Genomic DNA, 27,239 nt, shown 5'->3' with positions numbered 1-27,239 from the left:
GTTATGCATAGTAGGGAAACTAGTCATAGAAGTAAAAATAACCTCCATGCAAACCTAAATGGAAACAGATATGGATTGAGAGACAAATCCAGCTCTACTCATTTTATATGCAAATAACCTAACCCATGCAATACAGGGGAAAAAATTAAAAGGCAATGTCTCTTTTAGTACAGAGAAATTATGACATTGCAGCTAGAAACCATAGCAACAATATTAAAAAAATAAGGTAGGGAAGCATTTGATCTAGTATTGACTCATTTTTCTTACTAAAGATCAAAGCATCCAGGGCCTTCTTTGTAATATGTAATAATACATTGAGTCTAATTTCCAGGGTCTAATATTATAGAAGTTGAAATGTTGGGGAAAAAATGGAAAAGAAACTTTGCTGGGAGGTGTTTTTTTCTCAAAATGAACAGCTTAAGAATACTTAAAGTAGAGCTTTTAGTGATAATTTTAGTGCCACTTGTCAGTTCGCCAAAACACTTTCTGTTACTAAATAAGTATTTCAAATAAAATTCAAAATTACCATATCAAACAATTACCGCTCCTAGGCAGCACATATTTACTGAATGAAGGTGAATATGCATGAGGATCTCCTTTTCATTACTCTATTTCATTTTGTCTTAATGAGCACAGGCTGCTTCTTCAGTTACATGAGACCTTTAGTTGGTGTCAACAACTGTGACAATGCCTCTCTTCACGGTTTTCTCCCAGCCTCGCGTTTCAGTAAACCAAAAGGCAGAAAACATGCTTCAATTTCAGATACATAATGTGCTTTAAAATTCCACCAGCACTGCAGGGTGTAATTATCCTCCAGAAATAAAGATATTACAGTGATTTCATTAATTTAATTCCCCTGCCTTGCCTTTGCAGGAGTCAAATTCCAAATGGTAGGTTTCCCTTTCTAAGACATAGCAGTAAAGTCTAGATGTGGCACCTGCTCTCCCCAAAATCCAGGGAGTTTTTTTAATCAAAAATGGTTAATTTTGGCATGTAGTCTTCAGAATTCTTGGAACTTTCAAATATCTAGTTCAGGCTGGATTTTATTGTGTTGTGTCTGATATAACCCCCACAGAGGTGAGCAGGGGCCCTTCCCTGGCTCATGGGCATCGTTCACACGATTCCTCACAAGGTGGAGCATCTCTAAAGGTCTGTGGTGCAGAGAGAAGATAAAAACAGGAAGCCACTCGCCAACTTTGACATGCACATGTAGGGAAGTTGTCAAATGGAACATTGTGTAACTGCTGCTCGCTGGAATGGTTTGGCCACACCAGTGTCATTCGTGTTTGGATAAATTGCAGCCATTGCTGAGGCTGTTTCTGCCTCTTCCTGTGACTGAGGTTCATCTCAAAAGATGAATCCTTCAGAAGAGGCGGACTGGGTCAAGAATCAGCCGCCAACACCTCACCAAGAGAGAGCTTTACATTCAGAGAGTAAGGGCAGTGTGAGAAGGGCACTGTTTTCCCGTGGAGAGCTCAGGGAGGAAGAGGATGAGCAGGGTGTGGGTGAGCCATGGGGACAGGGCCCTGGGCTCTGACATCAGTCCAAATGCCTCAGGAGAGCCTTGCACTGAAAACGGCTCGCTGAAAATCCTCCCCCCAGGTTAGGAGCTTAGGTTCTTAGAGTGAGGGTTGTCTTGCTTAGCAGCAGATACTGCTCCAGGAATTCCACCTCCTGATCTTTTTTGTTTGGATCAGGATCCAAACAAAAGCCTAAGAGGTTCTCATGCAAAGCCTGTAATTATGTGTGTCTGTTCAAGTACACTTTTGCATTACAGTGTTAGTAGAGAACTTTCTGGCAAAAGAGGAAATACTGAGTTTTCTTCTCCAAAATTTACAGAAGTGTGTTAAATTTAACAAACTTTTGACAAGACATACCAAGGAGTATTATAAATCCTGTCTGCAGCTGAAAATATACCTGCCTGCCTTTAATTTGTGGTCCTGAGCTTCAGAACAATCCTGATATCCATCCCGTGTTGAGGACTAATTTGCATTTATTATCTTTATGTACACACCTATTATTTTTCTATGCATATGCATATGCATATGCATATAAATATATTGATGGAATGAAAACATAGACTATGTGCCTTGAAAGTTAAACCTGGGATGGTCCTGTCATGATGGAAGTATGATGGATGTGGTGGGATCTCTGAGTCTAGATGCCGTTGGAGCTTCAGGACTGGCACTGCATGAAGAAATTGGGATTTATTTTTTTTTAAATATGTGGTTTTCACTTTGCATTTTTTTACTCTCATTTATATTTGGTAGGATTTTTTGCTAAACCTGCCTTTTTGTGCTGACCAAGATTGAGTCTTTTGCGCAAAGTTCAATCTAAATCCTCTAAATCACACTTCTGTTCTTGGCCTTTCTTAAGTCAAATTGTCAGAACTTGAATGATAAGCTGTGACCTTTTTTTGGTGATGTAGGAGTATGAAGCAGCAGTTTTAAAGCTAGGAAATAAAGATAAACAAATACTACTGCCTCTCATCTGCTTTCACAGCTGGGTGTTTTCAAATACTTTCTGAAATAGATCTTTTATAATGCTTACATGATAAGTTGCATTACAGAGTTTTCAGAAATTTGATTGCTAAAATCCAAGCCATTTCAATATGCTGTACATGCTTCTGTGTAATTGCATATGATATAGGCAGATAGTTCTCTGAGAGTTTGAAAAATTACTTGTGAATGGCAATCAAATTTCCTTTAGATATATATGAATTTGTAGTGATAATTTCTTTAAATTCTCCAAGTTTCATCTCATGTTTAGCATCTGGAAGAGATTATTAAAAATGTTGTGAGGCTTGATCAACAGCAAAAATTTAATTAACTTTGTGAATTAGAAGTACCAAAGTTTTCATTAAGAGGTTATGAAAGAATTAGTACTGTTAATTCACTCTTGAGTCAGGGATATACCCCCTAGAAGTGCCATTTCTTTACATTTCTCATAAAAACATTATCAATTAATTGAAAATTTGTTAAAATTATTCATGGTTCTTCACAGTGCAATTATTAAAATTAATGTCATATGTGAAAATGTCAAGAATTATCACCTCTTTTGACAATAATGGTGCTGTTGATAACAGCATCAGCCAGACATAGTGTGGACACCATGCTTTGTGATACTGTTTTCATGCAGTTATCAGAATAATGACACATGTTATTTTTATCATGTTTGGCTATTTTATATATGCTAGTAACTTCTCCTTAAGCTGTGTTTTCAAATGGTCAGGAGCTGGAGCTCCCTGGCAGCCATCATTCTGGTACTTTCTATCTCTGCTGGGGTAGACCCAGAAGTGGGAGGGTTTGTAGGGGCACAGAGAGAATTGTGAGATTTCATTACCACCCCTTTTTTTTCAAGCACTTTTTTATCCTCAGCTTCCAAAAGATTGGTAGCACAGAAATTTTGAGTTTCTACTTGCTTGACCTTGACCTACTACGAAAAGTGCTGTGATCCCGCCTCTTCCTTTCTGTGGGAATTTTCTGTTCTGAAAACGTGAATGGGGTTTGTAGGAAGGGAAGATGACTTGCTACACTTACTTTTGAGTAAATGCCATAATTTGGGCCCCCCTGGCTGATGCCTGCGCTGTGACTCCAGGCAGCAGAAAGGGCCCCGAGGCTGCAGCACAGGCAGGAGGAGTGATTGTCCCCAGAAATGTCACTGTGAGATCAGAGGCAGCTGTGACATGGCCAGAGGAGCCCACATCCTCCTTGCAGCTTAACCTCAGCCTTCCTATTCGTTTCTCTACTAACCACCAGTACTGGGGAAGAATGAAGAGAAAAAGAAATGCAGACAGCAAAAATTAAAACTGGGTGATAGACTAGAAGTTGGGTATCAAAGAATAGATATTTTTCACGCTGCCTGCTTAGGATGTGGCAGGATTTTAACCTCAGTTCATAACTTGAGGAGTATATTCAGGCTACTTAATATTCTTTATGGTCTAAATGACTTGGTTCCTTAATGTAGTTTGATAAAGTGGGATATTTTGCATAGAGAACTGCTCTGGTTCAGGGCAAATTTGGGAGAGAACCCCCAAAGGGGTTCTTCTAGAAAAGCAGATTTATTTGGCCCCTCTCCCAGCCGGTTCAGGAAAAACACTTCTTTGGAGAAAAGTGGAAAGACCTGTTTATTACACAATAAAACCCCTTGCTGGGCCCAAAGAGATGACAAACTCAGAGAAGTGCCCTCCCTGGGCTGCAGTTCAGCTCACTCAGTCCCTTCTCAGTCCCCCTGTGCTGGAAATGCCGCTGCCCAGGCCCGGCCCGGTGGCCGCAGGTGGAGCTGCCGGTGTCTGCTGGTGCTCAGTACAGAGCAGGGTTAAACAGCTCCAAAGAGGGGAAAACCCCACAGCCCAGGGAACTTCTCTGCCTCAGCTAGCTAAAACGAACTAAAACAAAGGAGAGCTCTGTCCTGCTGTCTGTCCATCCGCAGACAACAACAGGCCAGGAGCAGGAATGTGAAGGAGTGAGTGCAGTGTCTGAAAACAAACTGCACACTGCTCCACTCTCTGGAACAAGTCCTAAAGGTGCAAAACTTATTATTCAGCATAAACAGATGACTGGGGATAAAAGCATCATATAGCCAACCCACGACAACGATGTGGTGGTGTGTAGAAGGTACGAGCAGAGCTCCAAACAGGGCAAGATTCCTGGAGATTTATAGCACCTCAAAAGCTTCTAATTAAAATTAAAGATTTTTTTTTTTTTCCTTCTTGAAAACTCTTATTGCTGTCTCTTGTATTTAGAATTTTTTCCATAGCAAAGGTTATTTCTTTAAAATATTTTTCTTCAATACCATGACACAACTCTCCTCCTTTCATCTAAATATGTGCAATAAATCCTCCAAGAGCAGTGAATCTGATCAGTATGTGCATCTGTAAACACCTGAACATTGCAGGTTCCAATCATATCTTGCCGCTTTGAAAGATAACACAGTGATTAAATCTTGATTTACTTGTTTACTTTACAGCCTAGAACTGTTTCTTATGCCTACTTTTCTGCTTATCTGTATTTTATTGAAATGAAATTAGTAAATGAATTTCATTGGTAGCAATTAATTAAATTATTTCATCATATGTGGGGGGACAGTACCACCAATATATCTGGAAAAGCAAAGAAAATTAATTCATTGAAAATGTACTAAGGAAGATTTACTCAGTTGTGGTTTTCTTCCCAAATGGTTATGCCATTAATAAAAGAGACTTTTTAATAAAAAATTAAATTAACACAAAGAAACTTGAAGACCTTCTTATTGGAGACAGCTGTATTGTGAAATATTAATTTGCTCTGAATGCCAAGAACATTTATTATAAAGCAGCTGCTTATTTATTAAATATTATCATAGTGTTTTATCAACCATATTTGTACGTCTCCTGCTTTGAATTAGCATAAAACAAGTTTAAAAGAGGACTGAAAATTTTTTTCAAGCTTCAGATAAGATGACAAATGAAGGAGTAAATGCATTCAAGTCTTCTGAAAGGGATTTACTTTGGAGGCTGTACTTCTAAAGAGGAATCAACAGCAAACAAGAAAACCAAAGCATTATGCTTAAAAATCTTAAATCTCTTTGAAAAATGAAGCAAACACTGGAAAAAAAAAAACAACAATGGCAAATTCTTTTATTAGGAAGGTAGCTCAAGTGTCTAGCATATTCCATCCTGCTTCTTGAATATTTCTCTACTTTTATTAGAAAGCATCACATGCAATTTGTACTTAAAAACAAGCTGGCACAGGTGATTCTTGAAATTGGCTTCTGCAATCACTTTAATAATGAATAATCATCTGTACTGAATTGCAATGGGAGACATTATCAATTCCTAAAAGCCTCAGTGTTTTTCCTCACAGAAATGGGAGCCATCTCTTCTGATTTCTGTCCTGGTACTTCTTCACCAGTTCCTTGTACACTTCTGACCTCAGAAACCTGGGAAAAGAGTCCTTTGCCATGAGACAGTAGATTGAGCTCTGAGCAGCATCAAAGCAGCTGAGGGTGGGCTCAGAGATGTTCTGGGAGATGTCATTTTTGGTATGGAAGTCAATATTAATCTGTAGGAAGAAAGGAGCACAAAAGCAGTGTCAGTTTGCTCAGAAAGCTGAGGTCTGTTTGTGTCCAGGACACAAGCTGCATTTGAATTTCCTCCTAAATAACCTGACTGATGCAAATAAACAGGAAGCTCATCTCTTCCTTTTCTAGAAGACTGAATACTTCATTTTATTTGGCTCTTAAAATAATGGCATCACTGAAAAAAAGAAGGGAAAAACTTGCTTTTCCTTCTCATCTTTCTGCCAAACCAAATCCTATGAAGGACTGATTACCAAAGTGTAAATTAGAAGCAAAGGGACTCAGCAGCATTTTAGACTTTGGCCCTATGTATTTCTAAAGGATTTTTTGTTTTTAACAATAAGAAGATGCATTTCAATCATATGTAAGACATGGGAATGTTTAAAGCACTCTTGCTAGCAAAGGCAAAAACATCAGTGTAAATGTTTAAGGTACAGAAAGTGAATAATGATTAAAAAGCAATTTGTTCTTTCACAGTAAGCCTTTTTGAAATAATTATAAAATTGAATTCTGTGATGAAAATTTTTGCATTCTCATCATGTCAAAAATACCTACACAAAACAAAAAATGAAATCATAAACATACTAATGTTCTGGTACATTTAATACAGAAGAGATGGTGCTTACTGCATTACAAAAAATGCTTAGAGAAAACAAATTATATTGAGCATAAACTTCCTTAAAACTTCTGGCAGAAATTTCAGAAGATGAGGTAAACTTATTCCCAATGTGAAGAATGTAAAGAACGTGAAATGTAAACCATAACATATTTGCTTCACAGAGTTGCACAGGGTATTTATGTGGTAAAAAATGGAAATTAAAGTGGGAGTTACCGCCAGGCTGAATTGTATTTTCGGTCATTCTTTGAGGTCTGGATCTGAACTTTACACTTCATCCCTATCCTCAGAACCCAAAGCACACACAGAAAAAAATCTTTACCTCCTTTGGAGCATCAGCTTGTATAAAGTCAGAATAAATCTTCTGGGCTTTCAAGGCGATCTTGGTGGAGGATTTGGTTTTCTTGAAGTCCTCGCAGGCCAGCCAGAACTCCACATTCTCCTCACTGAACTCAGACTTCAGAAATGTCCGAAAAGCTGCCAGGCCCTCTGGGGAAAATGCATCACATAGTGGATGGAGGAAAATTGGAAGGCCAGTGCAATATATGTGTGTGCATACTCACACATGTATGTTTGTGTGTATATACTTTTTATTTTCTTTTTTTTTTTTTACAGTATCTGTATAGTGTAACCTATGTACCTGCCCCTCTTTTACATGTCAGCCAGCAATCAGGTTTGAGAAGCTGCTGCAGGGAAATAAATAGGAGATTAAATTACAGTGCTGATAAGGGGACTACTAAGAGAGTTTTTCAGTGAGTTGCCAACCAAGGATTGCTCCCGACAGCTCCCTGCTGTGGTTTGGTCTCTTTAGCACTGGTACATTTGTTAAAAGGGGATCCTAGAGGTTTTGGTTTCAAAAGGATTTGTAGTGGCTGAGAAATCAGAGATTTGAGGCTGACTCCTAGGCTGAGAACAAATAGAAATGTAGGTCACACTGTGCTAGTGTGCTTCCCCCACAGCTGAGGGTCCCTGCCCAAATGGGGCTTCCATCTCCTTGCAAGGAAAGATTAAGACCTGGATAAAAGATGGACTCCTTGTTACTTTTGTTACTTCTTTGTTCCTTTTTTTTTTTTTTTTCCACTTTGAAGGGGAAAAAATGAAACAAATAAAGGTTTCTTTGGAATAAATGGTTTTAAAAATTAATCCAAATCAAAAGCTCTGAGTAAAGAAAGCTGACAGTACCCAAACTTAGTTGTGTTAGTCAAGTTAATGCTATCCAGGAACAGTGTGGAGGCATCCCAGGGTCCAGGCCACAATATTACTGCTGGGAAATGGGGCAGGGGCAAGGAAATTTCCAAGTTGCATGTGGTTTGTGGTGTCAGGTCTATAGAAATGCCATTTCTAGGAGAAGTGACTTTAGATATGTCATTTTTTGTTTGACTGGAAGTCACTGCACAATGCACATATTTCTCAGGAATACCTAACAAATAGGTTTGTGGGTTTTTGTGAAATAAATTATGAAAAATGAAACCACTGCAAGGGGAATTTAGAAGTTACTTTAATAAAAACTACTTCACAGCATTTCTGCCTGCCCTTGAGCACTGACCAGAAGGTATATTGTGTTTGCAGCTTGGACAAACCTCACAGGATAGCAGCTCCCCCACCTCCAACAGCAGCTCTGGTCAGCTCAGTGCATGTGGGGAGCTGAATGGAGAGCAGTGTGAAAACCTGGCAGAAATGTTTGGCAAATGGAATGACAAAAGTTTTAAAAGCACATATGTTTTTCCATCACTTCTTACCTTTATTGGATAGTACTGTATCCACAGACTCAGACCAGGCCATGGTTTCCCCAGCATCTGACCTGTGGAAACAACATCTACCCTTGAAAATAGCATTGTGGTCTCTGCCCTGTGCAGCCTGGGGTGGCTGAGAGCCTATGGTGTGGGTGGCTGCTTGGGAGAGGGGCTCAGCCTCTCCTCCTACCCCACACACAGCAAAACAGGGATATTGGCGCTGCTGACTTGATTATTCATCCTGGAAATACTCGTAATGCTTGCAGCTGGTGGAGCTCTAATAAAGCACAGGAGAGGTAGGAATGTTCTAGAGAGTGCGCTGAATTTCTTCTTGAGTTCAACAGGATTAGGCATTAATTAATTAATTAGGCATTAATTAATTGGCACTTTTTGCTTGTAATGACAGGAATTATCTAAAAATATTACCAAGCTAACACTAATAAGAAACATGGGCCTCATATGAGCTTCTCAGTGGCATAAATAGTTGAGTAAATTCATAGTTTTGACTCTTCCCCTGCAACTTGCTGTAGGCTTCTGCTAGATATGAGGGCAAACACTTTCTTCTAATATAAAATATTTCCAGTTTTCTGAAAACAAACAAACAAACCCCACAAAAAACCAACCAACCAAAAAAAAAAAAAAAAACCCAAAAACCAACAACTCAGCATTAAAAACAATCACAAGCACTCTCAAGTTCTGTAAAAAACAATTGATGTTCCTAAGGGGGCTCTGAGAGCTCAGCTCTCAAAACTCTGCTCTCTGAATTACAGAGGTTGGTTTGAGAGCTGTGTTGCACAGCCACTTCTCAGCATTATCAGTAATGGTATTTTCTAATTGCAAATTTATAAAGAGATCATATAACAGTGTCAGGATATTATGTGGCTGTAGTTATAATTATTACAAGGGATGGAGACAGTGACACCTTAAACAAGCAAGCTTTTTTGTAACTCTCCACTTACTTGTATCCAGAGTGCAAAAATTATATTGAAGCAAGAAAAAAATTGTGCATATTTATAAGTATATATAAAGACATATATGAGGGAAGCTGGATTGCAAATATAGTAAGTCTGGGAAAACACAAATGAAAACCAAACATAGCGTTATGTTGTACTTTGTGAGACATCATGTGATGATGGCATTAATCAGCAGAGAATTTGTTTTAGCAACAGTAAGAAACTTTTATCAAATATATGATAAATTTTCAACATTTTTATTAAATGTTTACTAGCTTTCTTGTCAAGCAAAAAAGGAAAAAGAAAGACCAGGATAAACCAGACAGTTTTGCTTCTTGTTCTTTTGGGTAATATTAGTTGTTTTAATATTTACTCACCACTCAGAATGATCTCACTGACCGTGTGGGATTTACTTGAATAGGAATGGCAAGCAGAATTGACAACAAGGAATCAGAATAGTCATATCCCCTTTAAAGGGGGAAGGAAAATAAAGCTGTACAGATTATTCAGACTTGGTCATCCCATCACATAAATCTCCTACCATTAAAATAGCCATAAACAGCAACTCACTTCACTGGCATTTTTTGTTCCACTGTTTGTCTGACTGTCTCAGGGAAGGCAGAGTCTCCTTTTCTGAGTGATCTTCAAGCTGCAGGTACTGCAGGAACAATACAGTTAGCATGTGAATAACCAAACAGGACAATGCACACCCACAAACCTTCTCAACATTTTCTTTAAAACTATTTCTGGCAGAAGTGTGCCCTATTTTTAAGCAGTGCCACTCTCACCTAATAGTGGCCATAATACAAAAGGAGTGGGGCAATGGCACCACATTCCTGCCCAGGGTCACGTGTGGTGGAGCAAGTCCAGAGAAGGGCAGCAGGTGGTGAAGGGGCTGGAGCACAGGTCTGATGAGGAGCAGCTGAGGGAGCTGGGCTGTTTAGCCTGGAGAAAAGCCCCAGAGGGGACCTTACTGCCCCCTAGAACTGGCTGAGAAGGGATTGTAGTCGGCTGCTGGTCTATGTAATTTGTCTCACTCTTGATAATTACTCTTTCATCCCCAGCTCTTTGCTTCCTCTGTATAACCCTTACTGTCCCTCACTCTCCTGAACAAGCAGGCTTACTTATTGATTTCTTGCCCCCCCTCCAAATCTTCTCCTGAGGCCAAATCCTTTACTCAGATTACCCATATTCCTGGTTCTCAATGTCTCCACTTGGCATAAACTTCCAGTGCTCCAGGAACTGGGATCCCAGCTCTCCCAACTTGCTGACTTAGGGATTTTTGTCTTCTCAGTTAAAATATTTTACACCTAAGAAATATTTTACACCAGAGCAGTCTTAGGAGTTTAAGTCCCATTTGATTTTCCTCTGTGGTACAGTCATGAGCAAAGCTGCCTCCTGCCTGCCTGAGAACATCTTTCTTATTTTAGCCATGTCCATCTTCTAAGAGCAGAAAGAAAAACCCAAGCACCACATGCCATGTTTCACCCTTAGCAATGTTAAGAGGTTATTCCTTATCCTTACCCTTTTGTAGATCTGTAAAAGAAGTTTCAGGCCAATCTATTTGATGAACTTCACATGGGACAAAAAAACCCAGTGAATCTGGTCAATTGTGCTCCAGGAAGATGAAATCAGATGGAAACAGACATGGAGAAATGCGTTACTGGGACGAGCAGGAGAATTGAACTCTCTGGCAGCAGAAGAAGGAAAGACCAGTTTGTCCCTAAGATGAAAGCAGAGAGGAGCTATGATTGCCCTCTGAATACAGAGAGGTAACCTGGTGAGAAAAAAATAATTATTTTAGCATAATTGACAAAAGCAAAAATGTATAGAAGCAGCCAGTGAACAAATTCAGACTGAAAACCAGAATAAGGCTTCACAAACTGTTGTTTTTTTGCAGTCTCCTAGTAGAATTTTTTGCTCTCTCTATTATTCTGTACTTTGAAGATAGAGCTTCATATATTTATGAGATTATTTTAAATTATTTTCTTCATTAATAGAACACTAGAAATTATGACCTAAGATGCCCTTTTAGTCCCACATATTACTAAAAAATATTCTTGGCAGCAAAATACTAATACTTTCTGTAATTCCTTAGCTTTGCATCTGCTTGCTTCTAAACATTATAGCAAAAGAACAGAAATGTTAATTGGTAAATTTTTCTTATTTAGAGAACATCTTGTGTGCCAGAGTGGACCGAAAGCCTTTCAGGCATTGTGCTCGTGAGACTAATTTCAGCATCTTTACAGCTGGGGAGAAAACTTTCAGCATCTGCCTTGAGATCAAATCCTTTGTGCCTGATTCAGTCCCAGGCTTGAGCTTTGGCAGAAGGAAATAAACATCATACGAAATCCAACTGAAATTTATCAGTGGAGATTCTGGCAGGGCAGAGCGTAAACAGCTACAATTTGAATTTTTTAACAGTGTAATGCCAGAAAAGTCAGTCCAGTTGGGAGGACAGAAGTGACACTAAATTAGGCAACTCATAATTTATGGGTGGCTCTGTTAATTTTTCAGTGTTTACCCTGTGTCTAATCCCAATGGTTCTTCTATTTACCCACCTTAGAACTGTGACCATAAATTGATTTATTTTGCATTATTAAAGGCGGTATTATCATTGTTATATCATAGTTCCATTAAGTTCTGTGAAACTATGAGAGGGAAGGTTGAGGACCTGTGCCTATTTTTTCTTAAAATCATCAGATGATATACATTTATTTCAAAACAAAATTCCAGATAGTGCCACACATGCATTTTTAAAATTTCTACCTGATAGCCTGTTATCTGAATGAAGCAAACATGAACATATCTTCAAGATTTTTCAGGAATGATGGATATTTTTGAAGTCAGTCTTAGCAGCCACAGAACTATGCTAAAACACAGGAATATTCTACACACACAATAAATGGATGGATGCAGTCAGATTGCTTTTGCATTTTATGGGGTGCTGATCACAATCCACAAAACCATAAAGAAGCTGTGAGGGACTGTCATCACTGTACAACATTCTGAGCAGTTAGTGACTGCTCAGTCTATGCAAACTGAAAATATTTCAGGCACACAGCAGGTTAATAGAATTGTTGTGATATTTGTACTGGGGTAATGAAAATAAGTTCACTAACCAAAGTTAGGCACAGCCACTTCTTCCCATAGAAACCAGCTGGTTGTATTTCTCTGTACTTCCTCTGCTTGGAACTTAATAGTGTCTGGAAGGAAACTCTGATATTTCACTGAAATGTCATAGGACAAAAAGTGGTCTTAGTATTAAAACAAATGCATCAGCTGCTTGTGCAAGTGTGTTGGCTATTCATAATAAACAGCATCAAGGAAACAAAATTAAATATGTAGTAGAGATGGGATGAAAATTGCACATAGAATCGGTGCTAAACTTTTTGTGAATCTGGACCCAGATGACGCACAGAGTTATAGCTGCAGTTCAGTCCTAGCTGGGACTGGACCTCCAGAGTTACTCAGGCCCTTACTTGCTCAGCTAATTGCAGGGTATTTTTCTCTTTATCTGTCAGGCCTGTGGCTTAACCTTCCAGTACTCTGAGGACAAGGCTATGGATTTCTGAGTCCTCTGCCTTTGATGACATGGGAGAGCTGAAACTCTAGAAAAGGGAATGTAGATCTGACTGAATGTTCCCAACTTTGCCAATATTACTTGCCAAGGACCCACATTTATTAAATATTTAAATCCCTAGAACTTTTAGGCTCACAGCTTGACTTTTACTGATGTTCACCTTTTGTTCTTTAACTGTCTTTAAGGATTAGTTTTGCTAAATTATCTTCCTTTGTGAAAAGCTGTTGGCTGTTGTGGGCTGTAAGACCTGTGAATTTTTGCTCATCTGACCTGGATACTAATCACAATAGACAGTCTAAAGTGATGCTACATATTCAAACCATTGCTTTATTAACCTAAGTAATCATTTCCATTGACATATGTTCCCAAAAGAGCTGCCTTGTACTCACCTAAGCACAAAATGAGAAAAGCTCACTCTCCAATGGATGTGCTGGTGTTTTCCAGCAGTTCAGTGTGTTAATGCTCCTCAGCACTTGGCCTCTGTTAATTCCATTCCATTCCATGCAGAGATTTGCTTGGGTAGTGCTGGCTTGTACAAGGTAACCTCAGCAGAAAAGAAAAAAATAATGTTCTGCTGCCCTGAGCAGTCAAAGCCCACGGGGACTTGGGTGCATCCCTTATGTTGGGAGAAGCCAACGTGATCCAAGCACTGCTGGCATCCTAAGAACATGGAAATGCCGGTCCCACGGGGATGCAAATACACCTTAATCACAGCACTATGTAAATGCCCAGCTTCCCACAGCACTACACAGCATGGGCAACTCGCAAAATAATTGATATTTTTCCATGTGAATAACTCTGTGTGCCTTCAGTATGCCACAGAGTTGTTTTGCATAAGAAAATGAGATGTTATTTTCCACCCAAGCAAACTATGCCCTTCAGGTGAAAAGTTTTGATTTCAAGAACAAGCTGTCAAAATATTTTACAGCGCTCTGGGCTCCTCATAGTCGTGATTTCCAAGTGCTGTATAATCACAAACCTTCATTGGAAAAGAACTGGAAACAGTTCTCAAGAAAATGTGCAACCAGGAAAAACTGGAATAGCATTAGCTGCAGAAATTTAAAATGAGGCCACTAAGCTACGAAGAAACAAGAGGGTCTTCATTACGAGCAAATTTTATGGTGAAGAAATGAGAGTTCAGAGTTGTCCTTTTTCTATGCTTCAGCCTTATCTTCTGTCCTGGTTGAAAACTCTCAAATGGCTGCTGTAGGATAGTGTTTCTTGCTAGATAATTTTAGTTACCCTTCGTGGAGAAGGCAGTGGTAGAGGCTAGATTGTAAATGTGGGAGTCCAGATAATTTCCTGCCAAGTATAAGGGAGAATTAGGAGGAGGCTACACAAACGGATTATATTTAGGAAAGGAGAGAGAAAAGCTTTGGTATGAAACCAGAGAAAGCTTTTATGAGACCAGCCCTAAGTGATAAGAGCACAACAAATGGAAGATGGCAACACATTTACATTGAGAAAAGTAAAAATGGAAGCAAGCTTGGGTGGTGGATAGAGGAAATACATTTTTTTCTTTGGCACAGAGCCACACAGGAGCTTAAAGGGCATTTGATTGAGGCATTTGACTAAAATGCAAAGAACAGAGTGGGATCTGGGATAGGCAGCTGAGCAAGGTGTAAGTTCATGAGCATATGAATCACTGATGAGAGGAAGATGATTTTCTGCAATTTTTTTCTCGGCTGATGTCTTTGGCAGCATGTGTGGAAAGGAGAGGTAACTGCATTCAAAGCAGTAGCTATTTAAGGCAGGCTGAGCAGCTGGGGACAAAAGGAGAGGAAAATGATCTGCTGTTTGTGAGTCACTTAAAAGTTGTAGCATGTAAAAGCATGTAAGAGCCGTGTTATTGATTGCCTGCTTCACTAGGAAATGGAAATCGGTCTTCTTCTGTGAGATTCTTTATCTTAGATTTCATTCTTGCCTCTTGTCAGTTGAAAAATCAGTCATGTTTTGCTCAGTAACAAATCCACAACCAGAAGAAGATATTTGGTTCTGTGTATTTCCATCTCCCTCAAATTAAACAAGAACAGCACCTTCAGCCAATTTAAAGCATCTAATTAGACTGAAGTGTTGAAACAGGAGAAAAACCTTGGTGTCACACAAGTCAGCAGATTTTTCCCTCATGCTTTGTGTCTTCAGACTTCACCTATGTAAGGAATAAAGTGCAATGTTTGGGTAGGGTAAATTATTGTCTTGACAGGAGGAATATTTTGGGAGCTCTTGCTGAACCCTGAATGGCACATATAAATATAAAAAGCTGCTACATAAAACAATCTCCAATAATAGTACTTGCCCAACAGGCTTAGTATATGTATTATTTGCATTAGGGCAGCTCAACAAGAGGATTTACATAATTGTGGCATGGATTCTGCCAAAACTAGAGAAGCTGGACTGTACTCTCTGGTACAACCCTATGATTTGTGCTGTAAATGCATCTGTGCAGGGCCAGTTCTGAGTCTGATCAATCCTGGAACAGCATCACAGACTTGTACTAAATCCATGCCTAGTTCATCTTCAGGACTGCAGCACAGCACTAAATAGTAGAATGCTCATTTTCCCTCACTAAAAGGAGCCTCTTCTAGAAAAAAAAACATTGACAGATAATTATGTCATTTTGGTTTATCTTCATGTCCTTTGCCTTCCTTTCTCTGAGTTTATCTTGACTTTCTTTTTACAGTAGTTCCCATGGCACTAGTCTTCTGTAAATTCAGCTAGGGTTCAGAATTATCTTTGGAAAACACACATACACATACAGCCACCAGGAATATCTTATTTTTTTGTTTTCATTATAAAACTCACAAGAAGGACTAGCACTGTCAGTACCGCAGAATGATGGGTTTGAGGAAGGCCTCCTTGGAGATAAGCAAAATTTTCCATATGCCTGTGAAATGAAATAAAAGGCACCTGCTGAGTTCTATTTATCTTTGCAGACCCTTCTGACTAGCAGCTGGGATTTTGCTAACATGAAAAAGTCTTAATCAGGGTACTATATTTGTAATTTGGTTGGATTTTGGAACAGTATTAAAAATATGTACTTTTTTCATTTCTTTCCTTCATGGCAATCCATCCAAGATATGGATTCTTCGCTGATATGAAGGGACATAATCAAAACCTGCAAGTGTGCAGGTTTTATGTCTGTGGGGAAACAAACCCAGTGCCAATACTCAGGTGGGGCTGTTCTCAAATCTCTTCCCTTCCTCCAACATGAATCCTCGTACACGACACAGGAAGATGCATATTTTAAATATCTGAGAACTGGCATTCAGACGTTGGTGATACTAGAGATTCCCTCATCACAGAATCCCCAAGGCTGGAAGAGACCTTCAAGATCTAATCCAATCATTAACCTTCCCCAGCCACAGTCACCCCTAAGCTGTAGCCCCAAGCACCACAGCCAGAAGCCTCTTGAATTTTTCCAGAGACGGTGACCGCACTGCCTCCCTGGGCAGCTCATGCCAATGCCTGACCATGCTTTCAGTGAAAAAACCCCTTTGCCCAGCTCCTGACTACTTTCACTGTCAGAAAGAGCCTGTGCCTGGTGTTTTGAGATCAGGGGAGGGTGATGAATAAACCAGCATGGATCATCATTACAAATGTGTTTCCTCTCTGTTCCCCAGGTAAAGGTAAGACCTTGGAGATGGCTCCTGGGTCCCTGTGGCTCAGCAGCATTTCCATGTGAGTTTGGATCTCTGTGGACAGTAACAATTTGATTAATGTGGCAGTGATTACAGCTAGAGTTGAACCCTAAGTGAAGTCTTTCCAGCTTCCTCATCAATGTACTGATGATAAATCAAATCCTGACAACTCTTTAAGTAGATCAGATTTATTGGAAGTTAATAAAACAGGGAAACCTGCAGATCCAGCAGTTCATATACACCCCAAATTAACAATGAACACAAAGTCCCATCCTCAGGAGCTGCACCTCTTCTCCTTCACCACTTACAGAAAGGGGAGGGAAAGGGAGAAATCTTAAATTCCACAAGAAACAACATAATATACAAGTCATAGTTATAGATAAATCCTGCAGCCCCTTCCTAAACTGAACCAATGTTTAAGGTTTTAAGAACTGCCCCAAACTTCAAGGTATGTCTGCATCAACTGTGAAAGAAAAGGACAGAATGACTGTGTGCGCCTACTATAAAAAAAATGTTTTGATAGTAAAGAAATAAAAAATATTTCTCCTTTCTCTTCTATAACCTATAGAGATGATATTAATGTCCAATGGAACTGAAAGTTGCTCTGCCCAAGTCCAAGAGCTGTTAATTTTCAGATACATTTTCAAAACAAAAGGCAGAAAAAAAATTAGAACAAAATTTAGTTACAAAGTTGGTATACCACGACTATTTATAAATAAAAGTAGAAATATTTTATATTTATATACATAGACATCACCTGGTATTTAAGGATACACATTGTGTTAAAATAGCATTCTTATCCCTTTGCTGCTGCTCATTTAGTTGCAAAAAATTAGAATACATGTATTTGATGCCAAAGCTAATATATACATCATAACTTAAAAATAGACAGCAGACATTGGAATAAGAAAAATGTACCCCCAAAAAATTAAATAGGTATTTTTATGTTCTTCTTAAAATAGGTAATGGTTACATTTTAATTATAGATTTAATTATGCAGTGTCTTTAGTTAAAATTCATCTAACTTTTCATTATAACTAATAATGTTCCTGTATGTTTTACAGTATCAGAAAATACCACAAATAGTCTGTGCTTAGTGTAGGAAATATTGCAAAAACATAAATGTGTGCAAAGACTGGATACAGATGTTCTAACTGTGATGAAACTCTGGCCTAAAGGTACAGGCCCAGGATACGTGTTGGGTAATATCAAATGGCACTATATGAGATACTTTTAAGCAGGAAAATGAAATTTTCCCTCCAAATCTGATCACAGCCTTTGCCCGAGTTAAAAAAAAAATTCCTATTTGATAACTCCGCATGTTATGACTTGCCAGTACATCACCTACTTTTTTGTGAAAGTGAGATTCTGCTCCAGAACTCTGGCCTGCTGTAAGTGAATTTTCTTTTGCTTCATCACTTAGTTACACCTGCTGAGAGTTTGGGGTTTAAAACACATCCAGATTGCTGTGGGAGCTGGGGGTGAGGAGGGCTGAGCTGGGCTGTCACCACACGGTGACACAGATGTGAGGAGGGCTGAGCTGGGCCATCACCACACGGTGACACAGGTGTGAGGAGGGCTGAGCTGGGCTGTCACCACACAGGTGTGAGGAGGGCTGAGCTGGGCTGTCACCACACGGTGACACAGATGTGAGGAGGGCTGAGCTGGGCCGTCACCACACGGTGACACAGGTGTGAGGAGGGCTGAGCTGGGCTGTCACCATATGGGGACAAAGATGTGAGGAGAGCTGAGCTGGGCCGTCACCACACAGGTGTGAGGAGGGCTGAGCTGGGCCGTCACCACACAGTGACACAGGTGTGAGGAGGGCTGAGCTGGGCTGTACCACACGGGGACACAGGTGTGAGGAGGGCTGAGCTGGGCTGTCACCACACAGGTGTGAGGAGGGCTGAGCTGGGCTGTCACCACACAGGTGTGAGGAGGGCTGAGCTGGGCTGTCACCACACAGGTGTGAGGAGGGCTGAGCTGGGCTGTCACCACACGGTGACACACATGTGAGGAGGGCTGAGCTGGGCTGTCACCACACAGGTGTGAGGAGGGCTGAGCTGGGCTGTCACCACATGGTGACACAGGTGTGAGGAGGGCTGAGCTGGGCTGTCACCACACAGATGTGAGGAGGGCTGAGCTGGGCCATCACCACACGGTGACACAGATGTGAGGAGGGCTGAGCTGGGCCATCACCACACGGTGACACAGGTGTGAGGAGGGCTGAGCTGGGCTGTCACCACACGGTGAGGTCGGGCCGCACGCCCTGGAAGTCGCTGACGGTGAAGGAGCGGGAGCGGCGGCGCAGCGGGGCGCGGGCCGCGGGCCGGCCCTGCAGCAGGCCCCGGTAGGCCGCGGAGCGCAGGAAGCGCGGGTAGCTGTCCTGCTCCATCAGCCGGTACACTGTGCTCTGCGCCGCGTCGAAGGTGCTGCGCAGGGGCTGCCCCATGCTCTGGCTTGTGGCTTCCTTGGTGTGAAAGTCCAGATTCACCTGGGGGACAAGGAAAACGGTACTTGTTTAATGTACATTCATGCACATCCAGTATTATTATCTACAGATACTGTACCCTGGGAAAAGACTTTTCTGATAAGAGTGAAGCCTTAAGTTTGAGCCTTCATATTTTCCAGATTCTGTACTTCATTAGTTTATAATTCTGAACTTCTCATAAAGCATTAGCAAGTTCTATCCGCAGCTTAGTTAGACAAAGCAATCTTTTTCCAGCCCCAGAACCAAGGACACTGTTGCAGCTTTAGGCCCAAAAAGTGCAAAAAACAGGGAATTGAGGAGAGCAGACTGGGAGGATGGGACTGCATCACCTAGAGCTGGAATTGGACAATGAACCCCAAGATGGAAATGGACCAAAACTTATAAAAGTATAAAATCTTGTGACTTCTTGTCCGTCTTGACTGGAGCCACACCCGGATCTTTGTATTGCCCAAGGTGTCTCCTGTGAAGGCCTTTCATAAATCCCTACTTTATTCCTTTAACTCTACCCAGCCTTTGTTCTAGTAGCCTCTCAAGGCATCAGGAGGACCTTGAATCCCCCACACAACAGGATATTAACATCACAAAATCGGTCTGTTCGCCTTCAGTGGTGGCTCTCAGAAAGTCTCCACAAATGTATCATTGGTACCATGGAAAGCTGGGGAAACAGAAGAAAAACTCTGATCTTTGACTAAAAGTAGCTTTCTAACAGTGATCACTCTATGGTCACAGTTTCCCAGCTTTACAATACCAGACTATTACAGATCTCCCCTGCTCTCATGTAGGATTAAAGTAGAACTTGTTCTAGTGAGATGACATTAGTGAACAGTTAAAATTTCTGGTTTCTGTGTAGTTTGTGTAGTAGGAAGGTGAGAACATTCTATTTTTTTTTTTTTTTTAATTATTTAAATGGGTCTCTGAAGGCTTTAGATTTGGAAAGCATATCAAAATGACTATTTACTCCATGTGCTGCTGCATTCACCCTGGGAAATGTTTAATAGTATAAGAATTTTAATGAAGTGACAGGCACTGGTTCAAGCACATTATTTTGAAAAATAAGGTAGAATATATTAAAAAAATTGTTGGCCCAATCAAAAAGTGACTTCTATAATGTTTTTCTTTTCCTCCCTGAGAGGCACCTGTCATTTCCATACAACTAGTTCAAACAAATAGTCTAGATCTAAGAGCTGAAGGGCAATTAGTGATCAGAGAAGGGTCCACTCATCCAAACTTTTATGATCCCATCAAACTGTAGACTCAGAAATTTGTGTAAAAGAGTTTTGCTGGACAAGGAGTCAGAGATGTGCAAGCTCCAGAGCTGTGTGGTCTCAGCTGAACCCAAGGGAGGAAGTCAGACCAAAGCCGAGTGTCCAAGGTGAACCACAGCATCTACCCTGCCTGCACCAAGCTCAAGCATGGCAGAGAAAGAAATTTTATGTTACTATGACTTCCCTGCCCTGTCCTCTCCTCAGCTTTCTCCTGCTCATCTCTTTGCTTCAATCAGTCTCAAGCATTGACAGTGTCAGCGCTTGTTACCTGTCCAGGGCTGCTTCTCCCCAAGGGCACACAGCAGGGAAAGGAATGGAAAGGGACATATGTCCTTCAAAACAGGCTTTTCCTAGGAAAAGCAGATCTGAATCCTAATGCAATCTATGGGAATTGCAGGAGGAAACTGCACCACTTTGCAATCCTTTCCCTAAAATGAGAATTATACCTTTTTCATCCTTGTTACAAGGAAGCAGAAATTAGTGTTTAACTTCTATTCTGGCAAATAAAAAAATACAGCTATTGGCAAGTGACATATTTGACCTACTCAAATGTGACAGAATTAAAGGAAACTGTAAGTCAAAAAGACCTACAAGCCTCACAAGAGGCTGCTTGTGATTTCACTGAAAAGTTGATGATCTCCCAACCTGTTCATCTCCTTTTTAGGGTAGGCAAAAAATGATTTCTTTTGTTCATTTATAAACCCTTTCTAACACGCTTCAGTAATATGAAGAAGTTGGAAATATGAAAACTTTTTTCATTCTTAGGATACTAAAAAAAGGCCTTAGTGTTGGTGAGGATTGTCATATCAGCATCGTTGTGTGACAGTAACACACCAGGGATATACAATTGGAGGTGGAGGGGTGGAAAAGGGAGAGGGAGTCAATCAAGACCATGCTCCTTCCAGAGTTTTGACTTTTATGAAAGTCTTCTCAAATCAGAGGACTGCAGGATTAGCTCTTGAAGCTGCTTCTGGGCATGCACTTCTTAAAAAAAGAGTTTCACCAGATGCAGTTGTGTCAATCAAACACTGTGTATAATGAGGAAGGTCTTTACCTCTTTTGGAGCATCTTTCTGTATGAATGTTTCAAAAATGGCCTTGGCTTTTGGCAGAAGTTCATGTGCACTTTTGCTTTTCTTGTAATCCTCGCAGGCTATCCAGAACTCAATGTTCTCCTCACTGAACTCAGTTTTCAGAAACTTTGTGAAGGCATCCAGCCCAGCTACAAAAGAGAAAGTTTGAATTGCATTAAAAAAATATGTTCTTATCAGACAGTTACACTTTCAAAGAGTCTGTGCAAGGTAGTAAAATATGTTTCGCTCCCTTAGAATAATACCACATAGTAGATAATTATCCTAGAATACATAAATGCTTTAAAATAAGTGCAGTTTCTCCATTATGATCCTGCAACTCTCCTTACAAAATTCTCAGCATCAATAAAAAAATGCTACCAAGATCTCATAAATTTAGGAAAAACGTTAAGCAAAACATGTGGGAGTATGTGTAAGTGGTGGACTTCATTTAAGTGGAATATTAGTTCAGGTTGATCAAAAGACTATTTGAATCTTTGCTCATAAGTAAACTACTCTTCAGCAGCAATTTAAAATGGATGGCTTTCAGCATCTCTGTAATTGGCTTTATCCTACTATTGTTATGCTGCGGATGTTTTCTTTGCCAAGCATGCTTTATCTGTGGCAATTGTGTGGATGTGAACTGTTCAAGGAACAGATTTGAAAAGCCCACAGCGTCCAGCATTGTAGCTAAAACATACGTGTGCCCCTCCAAAATGAAGGCAGGAACATATGTGCATTTGATAATTATGGGAGCAGCAGGGCCTCTCAAATGATGGCCAGCTTGGATCCAATCACTGGCTTAGAAACAAATTGTCAGGAGTGACAAAGTCTTTTCTTAAGTACATGGAGCATATGCAGTCAGGAATATTTGAGCAGTATTATCGTTAAATGTTCCTGTTTACTGAAGGGACTCTTTGCTGTCTGCTATATTACTTTGTTCAATAAAATACCAAACACAAAAATGATTTTAAACTATTTTCACAAGTTGACAGTAAGCTATAGCCGAAGAAGACAAGAAGAGCAGGAAACACATGCGGCCATAAATGACCCATCATACCTAGTTTAGGTAACTGGCATGTCTATTCAAGGCCATAACTGGATTTTATAACTTTCCATCCTTTACCATCACTTTTCCATCCTAACAGTCTGCATGGAGAGAGAAAAAACTACTGACCTTTCTCAGAAAGTAGTTTGTCAAAAGACTCTCCCCATTTCACTGCTTCTTCAGGAGACACACTGCTTAAGAAACAGAAAGGAGTTTTGAAGAATTGTTCATATTGTGCATTTAGGAAGCTGTGAAACACACATTATCTGTCACCATGGTGGCTCAGGACTGTTCCACATAGCCTTTGATTAGATCACCTCACTAAGGGAGATCATTCTCTTAGGGGCTTCAGGAACATTTCCTTTAACTCACTCTCGACATTTTTTCCTGCAGAGTTATACTTCTTTTCTCTTTTTATAAAAACATCAGAGCAGAGGCTTTTCACTGTGGTATTTGTGTTGTCCTACTAATCTTTAAGGGAATTGAGACCATGTAGCATGGTAAAACTCATAAGGGAAGCAGGTCTTGTCAGCTATTTAAACTTGAGATAGTCATGCAGAGATGTAGTTTTGAATATGCTCACTCTGAGGGTGTTACCACAATCTGCTTTTAATGAAATATGCAGAATTCTGTAGCCTGAAGACAAAACTAGCAATATGGTTTAGGTGTCAGTCTTACAGGACAATAGCACCTGTAATCTGGTTTGTTTACCACAAACATTTCAAATGCCATGTTATTCTGAGACACTGTGCCTCATTAATAAAACTCCTCATGTTCTTCATCAAGTATGTCAAGTTGCACATGTTTCACTTCAATTTTGAAAAATCTGCCCTAGGAAACAGCAAAGAAGGAAAAAAAAAAAAAAGCAATTTTTATCTGTTGCTTTGTGGATATGAATGTTTAGAACCATTTTCATTCCAGGACAAATCACAAGACACTGAAAGTGGCAGTAAATGACTGGTCTGGGATTAATTGATCAGATCAACTTCTTATGGACCGAATGTTTCTGGAATATGATCCCACTTCCTCATCAAGGCCTGCTGTTCCGTTTCCTGATTTACACACTTTGGGGTCCCTTGGCAGGGAGGAGGCACTTGAAGTTAAGGTGAAAGGAAATTCCAATCTCTTTGGTAGGGAATTTAGGCCAGTAATGACTCTGGGTTTGCACAAAACTCGAAAGGAGGCTTGCTTTTTTTTTTTTTTTTTTTTAATTTTAATAGGTGCCACATGTTTCATAGCTGAAGTTTTCTCTTGCAGGAATGAAAACTTTAACTAGGGAGAAGAAACAGTTCATGAGGAGAGGTACAAAGGTTGGAGAAATGAAATTTGGGAAAGCAGGGGGATTTTGGAGTCAGGGAAAACGAGACCTCACTCCCTTACAGCGTTCATTAGTTATGAGAATTACAGAAAGTACAGAGAACTCTGTCAGCTTCAGGTTCCTGTACCTACAGAAATTATTTTGGCCATAGTGAAATATAAAGCCTTATGGCTTTGGACCACATACTCAGTTCACAAAGGCATAAAAGGCTAGAGAGGATCTTTGCTGGGTTTGGAAACTCCTGCTGTGTGTTTTTGGTTTTCCTTCAGCATCTGCAACAACCCGGGAGCCTCACAGACCCCCAACACCTTAGTGCAGCAGTGAGCTTGTGCAATAATAGACAGAAACCAATATTTGTTCTACTTTGCCACTTTCTAAATATGAGAAGAAACTAATTTAAACTAAGAGATAGACATTTAAACTAAAAATGAACTTTTAAATGGACAGATTATTTAACTTTTCTACTATCACCCCAATTTCCATCTGCAGTGTTTTATTAAAATCTCTTTCTACTTATTTTAGTAACTCTGTGTGAAATATGGAAATCATAAAAGCTAAGTAAATCACTTAACAAATTTCAAACTATTATCTCACTTTTTTATTTGAGAAAGTGTAAATTTGTTTGGTTTTTTACATTTTTGATAAATATAATATAACTTTAATCCAAATATAAGACCAGCAAAAATCTACGAGTTTCTCTTCCATACAAGAACAGTCAAAGCTCTGTTAGTCAGGCACCAGCTGAGAGTAACATGGTAAAAGACAGCTGGATGAATGAGGAAATGATGTTAAAAGGGGGAAATTCTTCAGAGAATTGTTACTGCTCTGAAAGTGCTGTCTGGCAGATTGTAAGAATGCAGTGAATGGCTGTACTTTGCATTAAATACTTGGGTGTATGATGTGAGCCACCCAGCACTGTCTACCTCTGCTTTCTCTTTACAGATGCAATCTTAGAATGGTTTGACATGTCTGCAAACAGGATATCTCAAAATTTGAGCAATAAACACGGCCTGGTTACTCAGATGCACCGGTGGGATTGTTTAGATACCCCCTCCCCAGCCAATTTTCCACGGGTTCTAGAAGCAGACGTTGGGCCTTAGGTGACTTCTACCATGTGCTCATTAATTAGCACATTAATGGCTTGTAGAAACATTTCTGGTCAAAGCAGGCAGCTTGGTTAGAAAGTGGGAACTGCTGGAACAAGAGAAAAGGCTGTGGTAAGCACTGAAATGTTCTGGAGTGATTTGTGGTGGAAAGAAAGGGCCGATACATTTTTTAAGCCACAGTGTTGTAGAATTCTGCATATTCCTTCTTTTCAGTCAGGACCTACAAATGCAATTCTTAATATAGCAGTGACATCTTGGTACTCCATTGAAGTGAGGAATTAAACTCTTGTGGAAGTCAGTAAACCCAAGATTGTACCCTGCATCCTTATGGTAAATACTAGGGACAATGCTACCAGAGTGTATGAATTTTGGAGACAAGTGTTCAACCAATTACTGCAGTTACTGAGGAACTCTGCATTCACTATTTAACACAGTTATGGCAGTAGTACATCACAGAAGTCTTTGGAAAACCTGCTTTGCCAGGAGCTGTATGACTTTCCTGCCAGCTGCATTCGGAGTGGATTATTGCTCTGTACAGTCAGTGGACCCGTACCAAGGCTGCTGGCACAAGGTTTAAAACTCTCTGCAAATGTATGGGGACCAAGTGGTGTGAAAACACTGCTGATTACCTCGATGCATACTGGGTAATTCTGTAGTGTTTGAAAATTTATCAGTGAAACCCAAGCATGCAAAGTGTTACTCTGCCCAATATGAATGCACACACATGGGTACAGGAAACATCCCAAGTCACACAGGTACTTCTTGGAGGGAATCCCCAACCAACCCAGTCTTTTACAATGTTTACCTTGCTGCTTTTGTCAAGTTTCCAGGTCTGCCAAGGTGATCACTTTCATGGAATTCAGGTTTCTGCAGGAGCAGGCTCAGCCTATTTCTCTTCTGCTTAGCTCTACAACAGAATTGGAGTAGCTTTTCAAGAAACGTTGTAGAAAGTTGGTTTTCGTCTCTCAAGCATCCTCTGCTTCTGCATTATAGAGCTCCCTGTTTTCACGTACAGTAATGCTGGTGTTACTTCTCCTAGATATATTATTATTATTATTATTATTAATGTTTTTTTCTTCATAGCTTAGCACATATGTTGCACTGACAAAGAAAAATGGAAATCCTTGGATTTTCAGCATCCTTTTAATTTATTTTAAAGATGAGGGGCCAAACTTCCCATTAGAGAATGTAAACAGTTAGCTAAGCATCTTCTACTTTTAAGGTTTCACAGAGAAAAAAGGAAGTATTGCTTCCTGTCATTTGAAATTTTTGAAAAAAGCTTTCCCGGATCATATTCAGGCTTTAGAGAAGCATTTCTCAGAACTTCTTGCAAACTCTCTTTCTTAGTATTTTTAGATCATTAATTTGGTATGTTTCTTGTCCTCAAAAAAACCCGATAGTTCTTTGAGATAACTCTTCTTAAAGAGTTAATATTTTACACATACAGTTTCTAGGACTGCAGTTCATGAGTTCTCATATATATGTCAAAAATGAAATTAGCTGTGCCCTAAATTCACCCCCACAAACTATGCTAGAAGAATCCTCCGTGTAAACAGAACACGCAGAAGGTCGGCATGAGCGGAACACTTACCCAGGCTTGCTTGCCTTGTGTGGCTCTTCCTTAATCGCTGATTTCATGTCTTTGTGATAGGGTTTATCCTTTGAAGCAGAAATGTTGAGTTGGGGGAATAAAAGAAGTGGGTTCTCCATCTCCTCTAGAGAAGCTTCCGGCAAGATTCCCTTTGCTCCCTCGCCCCCGGTGCGTGCTGGCTCTGGCTCTCACATGCTGCAGCAGCCTGGACTGTCCTGGCCAGCCCCAGCCCTGTGTCCAGAGGAGGTGGTGGCAGGAGGTGGCTCTGAACTGGCCACTGCAGCTGTGCCCATGCCGGGCTCTAAGGGCAGCTCTGGTTGTGCCCTCGTCCCTTGGGGAAATGACACTGCAGCTCCGCAGGGCTCACACTGCAAACCGCAGCCCAGAGCAGCGGCTGCTCTGCGCAGCTCAGCTCCTGCTCGGGGTAGGGTGACACCAGCCCGTGCTCCCAAATACCTGTACGTGCCCTAGGCTCCTAAAATTAACCTTAATGACAGTAATGTCCCACGAAATAACATCCAGCCCTCTCTTCAGCCCCCAGAGGCACCCCATCTGCCCTTAAGCTGCCCTCTGCAGCCTCAGTGCCATGTGCTGCACACAGCTCCATCCACAGCACCCTGACTTCAAACTCAGAGTTTCTCAGTGTCTCCTCCAAGCTTTGGCTGATCAATCATTTTGCAAGCAGATATTTTAATTTTTGCAGCATTCTTCAGAAATGACAACAACCCACTTCTAGTTTCCAGTTTGACCAGTAAATGCTCCCTCTTTCAC

The 27,239-nt window shown here is 40.4% G+C and overlaps 3 protein-coding genes across 4 annotated transcripts in view; 1 reads left to right on the top strand and 2 right to left on the bottom strand.

The window, feature by feature from the left end:
- The window catches only part of RGS4 (regulator of G protein signaling 4), a 145,050-nt gene that overhangs the window by 82,053 nt on the left and 35,758 nt on the right, over window positions 1–27,239 (top strand). The gene's annotated exons all lie outside the window — the stretch shown is intronic.
- On the bottom strand, window positions 5,664–9,940 carry RGS21 (regulator of G protein signaling 21). Its single transcript, XM_059853506.1, has 4 exons — window positions 9,930–9,940; window positions 8,413–8,489; window positions 6,996–7,162; window positions 5,664–6,041 (listed from the first exon to the last, which is right to left on the bottom strand). The coding sequence occupies exons 1-4, from the start codon at window positions 9,938–9,940 to the stop codon at window positions 5,838–5,840; spliced, it is 459 nt and encodes a 152-aa protein (XP_059709489.1). The 3' UTR covers window positions 5,664–5,837.
- On the bottom strand, window positions 16,753–27,184 carry RGS18 (regulator of G protein signaling 18). Of its 2 annotated transcripts, none has more exons than XM_059854841.1 (5): window positions 26,469–27,184; window positions 25,683–25,784; window positions 22,583–22,647; window positions 21,391–21,557; window positions 16,753–19,074 (listed from the first exon to the last, which is right to left on the bottom strand). In XM_059854841.1, exons 1-5 carry the CDS (start codon window positions 26,585–26,587, stop codon window positions 18,820–18,822), a joined length of 708 nt encoding a protein of 235 aa, XP_059710824.1. In that variant the 5' UTR covers window positions 26,588–27,184; the 3' UTR covers window positions 16,753–18,819. The 2 variants fall into 2 exon arrangements, with proteins under 2 accessions (XP_059710824.1, XP_059710825.1); XM_059854842.1 differs by having other exon boundaries at window positions 22,583–22,644; window positions 26,469–27,180.

Source organism: Haemorhous mexicanus, chromosome 9, assembly GCF_027477595.1.
Source record: "Haemorhous mexicanus isolate bHaeMex1 chromosome 9, bHaeMex1.pri, whole genome shotgun sequence".
In the NCBI taxonomy this organism is placed as follows: domain Eukaryota; kingdom Metazoa; phylum Chordata; class Aves; order Passeriformes; family Fringillidae; genus Haemorhous; species Haemorhous mexicanus.
This window is presented reverse-complemented; position numbering and strand designations above follow the sequence as displayed.